Source organism: Sus scrofa, chromosome 9 (assembly GCF_000003025.6).
Source record: "Sus scrofa isolate TJ Tabasco breed Duroc chromosome 9, Sscrofa11.1, whole genome shotgun sequence".
Taxonomy (NCBI): domain Eukaryota; kingdom Metazoa; phylum Chordata; class Mammalia; order Artiodactyla; family Suidae; genus Sus; species Sus scrofa.
In genome coordinates this window covers 127,848,473-127,860,475 of record NC_010451.4, presented here as the reverse complement: position 1 = coordinate 127,860,475, position 12,003 = coordinate 127,848,473, and the positions used below count along the sequence as shown (strand labels likewise).

The 12,003-nt window shown below is 39.5% G+C and overlaps 2 protein-coding genes across 7 annotated transcripts in view; one reads left to right on the top strand and one right to left on the bottom strand.

Annotated features, from left to right (window-relative positions):
- Positions 1-6,895, bottom strand: part of PLA2G4A (phospholipase A2 group IVA) — a 311,245-nt gene extending 304,350 nt beyond the window's left edge. For 3 of the 6 annotated variants that reach the window (XM_021063825.1, XM_021063826.1, XM_021063827.1), the window contains exons 1-2: positions 6,758-6,895; positions 2,404-2,539 (exon numbers count right to left, since the gene is read on the bottom strand). The gene's annotated coding sequence lies outside the window, so the exon portion shown is untranslated. Of the gene's footprint in view, positions 1-1,373; positions 1,602-2,403; positions 2,740-6,757 lie in introns of those variants that run through there. The other 3 variants (XM_021063829.1, XM_005667844.3, XM_021063828.1) reach the window with 2 other exon arrangements.
- Positions 1,610-10,312, top strand: PTGS2 (prostaglandin-endoperoxide synthase 2). The gene is given in 10 exon segments (NM_214321.1): positions 1,610-1,781; positions 3,180-3,296; positions 3,416-3,559; positions 4,895-5,038; positions 5,466-5,647; positions 6,403-6,486; positions 6,788-7,034; positions 7,327-7,613; positions 7,934-8,081; positions 8,225-10,312. Coding segments are annotated over 10 exon segments (1,815 nt in total). The 5' UTR covers positions 1,610-1,729; the 3' UTR covers positions 8,635-10,312.

Genomic DNA, 12,003 nt, shown 5'->3' with positions numbered 1-12,003 from the left:
AACATCACACAAATTACTTAGTGATCTTCACAGCATCAGAGAGAAAAGTAAGTTGAAAAAAATTGAAGCAGCAGAAGGGGGCAGTAAAACTCAGTGGAATGCTTTGCAAGATTTTTTAAATGCTTCCTTATTTTCACTTCACACAGAGAATTTCCCAACAAATTTCAGACACTAATTAAAGAAATTCTGTACAACAGATACAAATACTTGTCTAAAGCATACACAGAAGAGTTCCCATTGTGGCTCAGCAGTAATGAACCCAACTAGTACCCATGAGGATGCGGGCTTGATCCTTGGCCTCGCTCCTCACTCGGTGGGTTAAGGATCACTGCTGTGAGCTGTGGTGTAGGTCACAGACATGGCTGGGATCTGGAGCTGCTGTGGCTGTGGTTGTAGGCTGGCAGCTGCAGTTTCAATTCAACCCCTAGCCTGGGAACTTCCATATGCTCCAGGTGTGGCCCTAAAAATAAATAAATGAATAAATAAAAATAAATAAAGTGTACACAGAAACACTAAATATATACACAAATGAGAGTTATAATTTTACATAACCACGGCCTTATTTTTTTATGGTGTAACATATCATGGCATACTAATCATAACTCATCATCTTGGAAAAAATGGGCAGAAAAGACAAAAAGGCAAACAAAAAAATCTGCTTTCTTCTATTTGTGTCTCCTATGAAGGGCTAAAGACCAAAATATGGCAGCCGCAGGGCAGACAAGTAAATGCATTAAAACGTTTGCATCCCTGCGAATCCTGGTCACCTCCTTTTCCCTTATTCATCAGGGAGAGGAAATTATATAGTGGTGGTCCTTTGATTTCAGATTGATTACATACACAGTAAGTGATCACGATCAGTATTGAGGAGAGGAATTTACCTTTTCTTCCCCTCTCCAAGAAGCAACGTGGGGGCAGCTATTACATTTCATTTCATTCGGTCAAGTGAAAATTTAAAGATAAGTGTTTTGCATATACACCGGGTTATGAATGGTCACTAAAATCATGACACATCTGAAACACACGGCAGGAGTAAAACATGTCAGTCTTTCTTGGCCTGACGCTCCCAGGTCTGTCCAGACTGTGACTTCCTCGCCCCCAAAGCCTAGGGACCAGACAGGGGGCGGCGGCCCGCGAGGGGATTCCCTGCGCTCCGGAACCTCTAGGCAGCTCGGATTCCCGGAGAGGAAGCCCATGGGCCGCCGCCCTTCCCCCCAAGCTGACCTGCCTCGGCGCCGACTCCCCAAGCCTGGGTCCAAGACCCCGAGGAAAGAAAGGAATCTGGCTCAAAGCCAGCCGCCGGGGGCAGCGGAACCGGGGGTGGGGCGCAGGGAGATCGGAGCGGAGAAGGGGGCGATCCGCTTTGCACCCACCTTGAAGCCGAGCGCATCTTCTCGGGTTTCCTATTTTCTCATTTGCGTGGATAAAAAAATATCTTACCCCCTCCTCCCACTCCCGGTCTTACGCAATTATTTAAGCAGAGAGGGGGTGAGAAGTTTTGGAGGGGGGAAGGAAAGGCGGAAAGAAACAGTCATGCCGTCACGTGGGCTTAGTTTTCACGCATAAAAGGAAGGTCCTCTCCGTTAGCTTCAGTTGTCAACTTGCCGCAAGCGTCACAGGACGCCCAGGAACTCCTCACACCGCCTCCTCCAGCTCTACATTCAGAAGCCGACTCACCGCAACGCCTCTACCAGTCTGCCTGCCAGCTCGCGCCCCGCCCGCCGCCGAGATGCTCGCCCGCGCCCTGCTGCTCTGCGCTGCCGTGTCGCTCTGCACTGCAGGTGAGTGAGCACCTGGTGCCCCGCACAGGGCACGCCGCGGTTCCCTACACCCGGGCTGAGTTACCGCTCTGACTTCTCTCGGGTGCCCCCGGTACTCTGAATACTCTCGGAATACAGAGACCGGATGGCTTTTGTGTACAGTTTGGACCACTCAAGTCCAAAAGAACTGGACGGGAAGCCAAACTTTACCGTCAGCTCTGATCATCGTTGGCCAGTTACTTAATCTGAGTCTCACTTTTCTCATCTGCTAGAAAGGAATGGTACTACTAATTTGCAGGTTGCCATTATAAGACAGTACCTGATCATTATATGCGAAATGTTTTTGTGTAGTACCTACTGTCAGAGAATGGAAATAATTGTTTTAAATACCCTATCTGGTGCTTTCCTACCTCAGGAAAGCACAGATTTTTTTTTTTTTTTAAGATAAGCAAAATATTTTAAAAGCAAGCCGTTCTTACTTTGAAAATTTCCCTACATTTTGTTAGATTTTTAAAGTGTAAATTAAATTGTCATGCCACTTTAACGCTGTAAATCATGCAGTGGTTTCCTTTGACACATGGAATAAAACTCAAATTCCAATAAGAACCGCAACATCTGCCTTTGTTTTCTTTTCTGAACTCACCTTCCATCTCTCTCCTGCTCACTCCGCTTCTACCACATTTTTTAAATCTCACAGACATGCCTCAGGGCCATTGCACTTGTTTTCCCTCTCAGCTTGGAATGCTCTTTCTCCAGGTCTTTCTACAACTTCCTGAGTTCTGAAAAAAAAAAAAAATCCCTAAAATTTGGCTGATGTACTGGATTCATTCACTTTAATTTTGAAAGTCCTACTTCATTGAGCTTCTTAAAAAGAGCAATTCACACATCTAAAAAGTTACTAAGAAAAGCTTAACAGCATGATTTCCCTGGGTGGAATATTTTGTTACCTTTATTTAGACTAGGAAGTTGGTATTTCTTTTTTTTTTTTGCTATTTCTTTGGGCCGCTCCCGTGGCATATGGAGGTTCCCAGGCTAGGGGTCTAATCCGAGCTGTAGCCACCAGCCTACGCCAGAGCCACAGCAACTCGGGATCCGAGCCGCGTCGGCAACCTACACCACAGCTCACCGCAACGCCGGGTCGTTAACCCACTGAGCAAGGGCAGGGACCGAACCCGCAACCTCATGGTTCCTAGTCAGATTCGTTAACCACTGCGCCACCACGGGAACTCTGGTATTTCTTCATTATAACCATTCTCTGAGAGCAGCCAAAAAAACAGAATTTGTTTTCCTATGACTACCTGTGTATTTCTTAAATTTCTTTTATTGTAAAGTTGACTCATAGTAAGAAACAGTTAAATGTGTAAGTCAAGATTAAGACACTGAAGAATGATTTATTTACTGTCCTTATGTTTACTGTAGCAAATCCTTGCTGTTCCAACCCATGCCAGAATCGGGGTATATGTATGAGTGTAGGATTTGACCACTATAAGTGTGACTGCACCCGAACAGGATTCTACGGTGAAAACTGTACTACACGTAAGTTTGTCTTTGAGTGCCCTTGTTTGGAATAGGGATAGATACAGTTATCATTTTATAGAATTCTATCTTATAATGGGTCTGGTTAACTTCTCTCTCTTTTCTTTCTCTCATTATAGCTGAATTTCTGACAAGGATAAAATTATTCCTGAAGCCCACTCCAAACACAGTGCACTACATACTTACCCACTTCAAGGGAGTCTGGAACATTGTCAATAATATTCCCTTCCTGCGGAATGCAATTATGAAATACGTATTGATATGTAAGTACAGATCTCTTTCTAGGGTTTTTAGCTGCCTCAAAGAAAAATGTCCTTTCTTAAACTTTAGCTTTTTAAACTTAATCCAAAAAATATTTAAGTATACTTTTTAGTTTTCCTTCTATCTTAATGGTCAAAACATTGATGTCTGAATCCCCTTGAAGATATAAAGTTCTGTCTCACAGTCAGAATTTTATTTCAATCCTGCGTGCTTCTTAAAACCTTCACTGTTCTTGACAATTGATGAAGTATGGTCCAGTTGTTTAGTGAATGCCCATGGGCCATAGAATGGCACTCATTAAAGTAAATGGATAAGAAGTTCCTATGGTGGCACAGCAGAAACAAATCCTATTAGTATGCATGAGGATGTGAGTTCCACCCCTGGCCTCACTCAATGGGTCCGGGATCCAGTGTTGCTGTAAGGTGTGTTATAGGTCACAAATGTGGCTCAGGTCGTGCATTGCTCTGGCTGTGGTGTAGGCCAGCAGCTGTAGCTTCTATCGACCTCTCGCCTGGGAACTTCCACATGCTGCGGGTGTGGCCTTAAAAATCAAAAATAAAATAAAATGAAATAAAGGAATAATTTGTATGAGGGTAAACAAGAAGATAACTTTATTTCTAAAGTGAGTCCTGGAGTTCCCTAGTGGCCTAGTAGTTAAGGATACAGCATTGTCACTGCTGTGGCTTGGCAGGATCCCTGGCCCAAGAAGTTTCCCATGCCAGAGGCATGGCTAAAAAAATTTTTTTCTTAATTTTTGTAAATAAAGTGAGGGCCAAGCCCAGACATTCCTCTCATAGGCCTCTTGAGCAATAAGTGGATGGTTATTTGAAAAATCAAGATGGCTAGACCATAACGTTTTTGGTAAAGTATATACACTTTATCAAAGATACATTTTGGCAGTTAGACTTTAAAATGTAATTATTTTATTTTATTATTATTTTTTGTCTTTTTCTAGGGCTGCGCCTGCAGCACATGGAGGTTCCCAGGCTAGGGATCGAATTGGAGCTGTACCTGCTGGCCTATGCCACAGCCACAGCAACACCAGATCCAAGCAAGCTACGTCTGCGACCTACACCACAGCTCAGGGCAATGCTGGATCCTTAACCCACCGAGCGAGGCCAGGGATCCAACCTGCGTCCTCATGGATACTAGTCAGATTCATTTCCGCTGAGCCATGATGGGAACTCCTAAAGTGTAATTATTTTAAAATACAGTATCTTTGTTGGAATTAAAGTCACTCTCTAGTGCCACTTTGCACAGTTTACAATAAAAATAAACATATTTGTCTTGTGCACAGGAACAAATAATACCTCTTTTTTTTTCCTTGAAAATTTCAGCGAGATCACATCTGATTGATAGCCCACCAACTTACAATATGCACTATGGCTATAAAAGCTGGGAAGCCTTTTCTAACCTCTCCTATTATACCAGAGCTCTTCCTCCTGTGCCTGATGACTGCCCAACACCCATGGGTGTGAAAGGTGAGTGAGAGGAAGCAGGTAGAGATGTATTGAGTGTAACTGGGATTGGATGCAACCTAGAAAATTTGACTGTAAACTGTCATTTATTTATTAAGAAAAACATCTATTTTTCCTTTCTTATGGATATCTTTGGAGAGTTCTTTGTGAATCTCTGTAAACTACTCCATGAAAGTGAATGGGCATTTTGGTATAATGTCATGATGTTTTCAAATTCTTTCATCCAAACTGAATTAATGCTAGTTAAACAAAAGAGATTAAAGTATTCAATAAGAAGTTGTTCCCCTGTATCTTAGAACTTCCATTGATATTATGATCCTATTCACAACCGTATTCTTCTTAAGTAAAGAAGATCCTGGCAGATTGACAGCCACTCTCTGCTTCTTTGAATATAGAGATGGATTCCTATCTTGGCCTTCTCATTTTTCAGGGAGGAAAGAGCTTCCCGATTCAAAGGAAGTTGTGGAAAAATTACTTCTAAGAAGAAAGTTCATCCCTGATCCCCAGGGCACAAACATGATGTTTGCATTCTTTGCCCAGCACTTCACCCATCAGTTTTTCAAGACAGATCAGAAGCGAGGACCAGCTTTCACCAAAGGACAGGGCCATGGGGTAAGACAGAGTTAAATCAGAATTTTAGTCAATCATAATGAAGTGTGAACATTAAAGGCCATTATTTATTTATTATTTATTTATATTTGCCAATATATACTTATAGATATACTTATATATTTTATATATATACTTATATATTTGCCATACCAGATAATTCACCTTCTTTTTGAAATGTTCTATCTATAAAAATCTTAATGGAGTTTCCATTTTAATTCACTGGTTTAGTGAAAATATATATGCACACATGTATACATATTTACACACATATGTACAAATATAAAAACTATTTGTAGTTTGGCCCGTATATTTTTAGTTTAAAATATTGGCACTACAGAAGCTGTCTTCAAAAACATTTGCACCCTGATTATGCTGCCTTAAATATTATTAGGTTAGGTTTTTTTCTTTAGTATTACTATCCTTTGGATTTCAGTGACATAGCTTCAATGTATCATAAGAATTTTATATCAATAATATATTTTCTATGCTTTTAAAAAGAAATACTACATAATTACAGCAAAGCATATGATCTAATCTCCACATGAAACACTGATATCTTAAAACACAAGAGACATATAGGTTTGTAGCTTCAGTGGGTAAACAAGTTAATTCATTATTTTGTGGCTGTGAAAAAAATGTTATTGAAAATTTTTAAAGCAAATTAAATCATCAAATTATTTATAAATACCTCACAGGCATTTTACATAAGAACAGCTTTAACAGCAACAAATTTAAAATTTTTCATAATCTTCTAGGTGGACTTAAGTCATGTTTATGGTGAATCTTTGGAGAGACAGCATAAACTGCGCCTTTTCAAGGATGGAAAAATGAAGTATCAGGTTTGTTCCACTAAACTATTAAGAATTAGATATCGGGGGAGGTTTAAATTGGTAATTTGGGTTTAAGAGATACACACTAATATATATAAAAGAGGTAAACAAGGATCTGGTATATAGCACAGGGAACTATATTCAATATCTTATAATAACCTAGAATGGAAAAGAATCTGAAAAAAGGTATACACACACATATATAAATAAATATGAAAAAAGTGATGACTTACCACTTAACTATATTCAGCATCATTAACGATTGGAATTTGTTTCTTACCTCTTTTTCATTTTTTGCCGTTGTTTTTAGATAATTGATGGTGAGATGTATCCTCCGACAGCCAAAGACACTCAAGTCGAGATGATCTACCCGCCTCACACTCCTGAACACCTCCGCTTTGCCGTGGGGCATGAGGTCTTTGGTCTGGTGCCTGGTCTGATGATGTACGCCACAATCTGGCTGCGGGAACATAATAGAGTGTGCGATGTGCTTAAACAGGAGCACCCGGAATGGGACGATGAACGGCTGTTCCAGACGAGCAGGCTGATACTGATAGGTGCGCAAGAACAACTCTTCTCAATAACGCTCTTCTCCAGGGAAAACGAAACTGTTTCTTTGCAGTTTCCAGAAATACTGGGGGTATGTGGTGCATGTAAAATCACATGCTTCATAGTAATTCAACCCCTGGGCTTGATTAGGAATATCACCGACCTTTTGTTTTGATGGTAAAAAAGGAAGACACAGAAATCAATAGAATATGGCAAATTAACAAAATTGCATTTGGGTTGCTTGAAAGTTTGTGAGTAGAAAGAATTTGTGTTCTAAATTTGTTAATGTTGTGCCCATAGGAGAAACGATTAAGATTGTGATCGAAGACTATGTACAACACCTGAGTGGCTACCACTTCAAACTGAAGTTTGACCCAGAGCTGCTTTTCAACCAGCAATTCCAATACCAAAACCGTATTGCTGCTGAGTTTAACACGCTCTACCACTGGCATCCCCTTCTGCCTGACGCCTTCCAGATTGATGGCCACGAGTACAACTATCAACAGTTTCTCTACAATAACTCTATCTTACTGGAACATGGCATCACCCAATTTGTTGAATCATTTAGCAGGCAAATTGCTGGCAGGGTAAGCATTATTATTATAAAACGAAACAAAGGGCTTAGTCAGTAACTGGAATTTCTGCTGTAGAAATGATTTTTCGTAAACGTATTAAAACAGTAATTATTTGCTAGTAGAATTCTTCCCTTAAAATGAGAAGTCTAATATATAATTTCGGTTATAGTAAATGTTATCACTATAATCTAGATGACAGAAATATTCTTGAACAGTTTAGGTCTCAGCTGGGAGCTGAGTCTTACCTTCTTTGTACCCAAGGGATGCTTTTAAAATAGAAATCTTAAATATACCTAAAACTCATGTTCTACAATTTCATTTCATTTCCACAGGTTGCTGGTGGTAGGAATCTTCCAGCTGCAGTACAAAAAGTATCAAAGGCCTCAATCGACCAGAGCAGAGAGATGAGATACCAGTCTTTTAATGAATACCGCAAGCGCTTTCTGCTGAAGCCCTATCGATCATTTGAAGAACTTACAGGTGAGAAACAGTTTCTCAACGTCTTCAAATAATCAAGGGTCAAGTGGAAACAGGAGAGGAAAGCAAATTGAGCGGAGGGGTAAAACTATTTTTTTTTTATCTTGTAGAGTTTTACACTGATTGTATCTCTGTCATCTTCACAGGAGAGAAGGAAATGGCTGCAGAGTTAGAAGCGCTCTATGGTGACATTGATGCCATGGAGCTGTATCCTGCCCTTCTGGTAGAAAAGCCTCGCCCAGATGCCATCTTTGGGGAGACCATGGTAGAAGCTGGAGCCCCATTCTCCTTGAAAGGACTTATGGGTAATCCTATCTGTTCTCCTGAGTACTGGAAGCCTAGTACTTTTGGTGGAGAAGTAGGTTTTAAAATCATCAACACTGCCTCGATTCAGTCTCTCATCTGCAATAATGTGAAAGGCTGCCCTTTTACCTCATTCAGTGTTCAAGATCCACAGCTCGCCAAAACAGTCACAATTAATGCAAGCTCTTCCCACTCTGGACTAGATGATATCAACCCCACAGTACTACTAAAAGAACGATCGACGGAACTGTAGAAGCCTATTGATCATATTTATTTATTTATATGAACTATGTCTTAAGTTAATTATTTAATATTTATATTGAACTCCTTGTGTTACTTAACATCTTCTGTTAAGGAGAAAGGGGTCATACTTGTGAAGATTTTTCTGTTGATTTTAAAGATGTCTTTTCTTCAAGTTAAAGGGGAAAGCAGTTTTCATTCTTTTGTACAATCCAATGGGAAATGAGTGTGACATCTTTTTACTTGAATTTCAACTTATAGTAAGAACAAAAGCTAAGATGTTTGAACATTTAAATGCTGTTACAAGACGGCAAAATGCTGCACATTTCTTTCTACACTGTTGATCTTTCCAAGGTGTGTGAGAAGGAACTACCTACTCACCAGTACTTTTAGTCGTTTTGCTAAGAGAAACTCTTTGCTCAGTTTACTTCCATCCTTTTTGTTTTCCTGGTTTTAGGATCCGAGTTTGCCTTTCTTTGGACTCTTGTCTCTTTTTTCTACCTGAACTTTTGAAAGTTTTCAGGAAAACCTCAGCTCAGGACTGCTATTTAGTTCCTCGTAAGAGGGATAAAGGGAGAAACAAAAACCCTAACCAAAGGCCTTTACAAAAAGGCATACATTCATTTTGAGTGAAAGACAAAGAACTTTATCCATTGCTAATTTTAGCAATGTATAACTAAAGAAGCCTTATAGAGGCTAATACCTTAGCCTTACAGAGGCTACAACCTTGAGACCAAGAAAGTTATTCCTATTCAAATGAATGTCATTTCTCATTTAAAAGTAAAACCAAACAGGGAGTTCCCTGGTGATCTAGTGGTTAGGATTCAGGGCTTTCACTGGCTGCAACCTGGGTTCACTCCCTGGTCTGGGAACTGAGATCCCCCATCAAGCCATTGCACACTGCTGCCAACAAAACAAAACAGAACAAAACAGTTGCTGCATAGTTCCCAGCAATAGCTTCTTTTCCACATCTCATTGTCGGTTGACATTTTCTGGTACTGTATATTAATTTATTGAGGACTATTATTTATGTTTTATTAGGATGTTATTATAAACTGGGTTTAAGGCTGCAGTCATAGTTTTTTTTGTTTGTTTTCTTGGTTTTTTTTTTTTTTTGCCTTATGTCAGAATCAATGTATCTTTTGGGATTACCTCTCTGAATTACAAGATAAATGATTGGATTATGATTTGTGAATACATTTTTAGGAATCCAGCTCTGGTATACTAAGACGTAAGGTTGGAATTTGTGACTTTTAAGGTTTACGTATATACCAGACCACAGAGAACATTGTGTCTCATTAGGCCCGGATGGATGTTATGAGACTGACATTTTATACATCTTCAAAGGACCTGTGGATGTTTTGTTAATTCATTCAGCCATAATGAATTGAGAATGGAGAGACATTCTGGGCAAAGCACTGGGTTTTGATATTTTTAAATCAAGCACTGATTACAGATAACATCAGTATTTATGTAAATAATTGAAAAAGCATGCCTCGGGCAGAGGCAGAAAGGGAAATTTCATTAGAGAAATAACTCAGGGGAACTTTTCATTAAGAATTTATGTTTAAAGGGTTTTGGTTGAGAGTCAGTAATAGAAGGGCGTGTATAAAAAACTGTTAACTTCACTGATTTTTTTTTTTTAAAGCTGATTTGTTAATATCTGAATGCCTGAATCTGGGAATTTGGAATATGTATTGAATGTTTTGGTGCCTTAGACAGATGTATGATTAAATTAACTTATGTAAAATTAAGTGTTGAAACAAATGGCTGTTTGTATTATTTTTGTATTATTTAAAAATTGAAAAATCTCTTCTGAAATAAATTTTGACCATTTCTGTATACCTTTGTCATATGAGATGATCTCTCTAAAGTGTTGTTACGCTTAAAATGTCATTGTTTTGTATTCTATCTATTCCAAACTGGCCCTGCCCTTAACAGCTTTATCCTGTATTCATTTACACAGAGGCTTCCTAAGGTCAATAGTTAGAAACTCTTATTCACTGCAACACTGTTTTAGAAAACCTGTGTTTTGTGCTACAGGAGATAGCAACACACTTGTTTTCATTGCCTAACCTTAGAAGAAGAAAAAAAAAGTACACAAAAGGCAAAAAATAAAAGTGACTAAGGAGGTGCAAATTAAAAAGGGAATTCTGGAGTTCTCGTCACGGTTCAGTGGTTAACGAATCCGACTAGGAACCATGAGGTTGCAGGTTCCATTGCTGGCCGTGCTCAGTGGGTTAAGGATCCATCCGGCGTTGCTGTGAGCTGTGGTGTAGGTTGCACATGTGGCTCGGATCTGGTATTGCCATGGCTCTGGCCTAGGCCAGCGGCTACAGCTCCAATTTGACCCCTAGCCTGGGAACCTCCATATGCCATGGGAGCACCTCTAGAAAAGGCAAAAAGACAAAAAAAAAAAAAAAAAAGGAAATTCAAAGAGGGAGAGATCATACTTAGATTATATCAGTTGGGCAAATCACTGATACCTGGCTCTGTTTTACCCTACTTTTGCGATCTTGGTAATTTGAATAGCCACATGGACCATGTATTTACCGTCTTGCCTGGCCTTTCTTCATTGTCCATCTCTGTTACAGTGTTGCCTTCTTCCATCATAGTCCCCATGATCATACATACTTCGATCTCATCATTAATTATTACACCATTTCCAAAATCTTGATTTCAGTCATCTCCCTTTATTACCAACACTTCAGCTCACCTATTTTAATATTCATACTCTAATATCTAACTCTTCAGCTTCACCGAACCTCTTGATTCATTAAATATCATCACTATGTTTCATCGATCTCATTTCCTTCCTTATGCATCTAACTCCGACTACATTGCCCATCTTTCCAATCACTCCCTCATTTCTTGATCTACTCTACCTCCATTATACTTAATTTCAACCATAAAGACTTTCACTTCTCAGTAGCATTCAACACAAATGTCTATAGCTTCTTTATTGAAAGATTCCCCCCCCCTTGGCTTCAGGGTTTGATACCCTCTGGGTCTTTCTCCCCTTTCACAGAGTGCTAGTATTCAGGAGCTTGTTTGTTTTTAAAGCTCTCCATAAAGGATCTATAACTTGAAGTGTCTTGATTCCTCCCTTCTCTTCTTTATCTTCCAGGTTAATCCCATCCAAGCTTATAAATTGGACCACTAATTAATCACTCCCATATTTGTCTCTAGAAGGAATCTCTAATTGTTAAATAACAACTTCTCAAATTCATAAATTTAGTGGCTTATTTTATGTCTACACTCTCTCAGCACCACATACCCCAAAATAATCATGCAAAATGAAAGACGCCATCATTCCTCTAGTTCTCTAGCAAAAAGCATTTCTTTCCCTCATACCCATAGCCAGCCCAGCAGCAATTCTGTG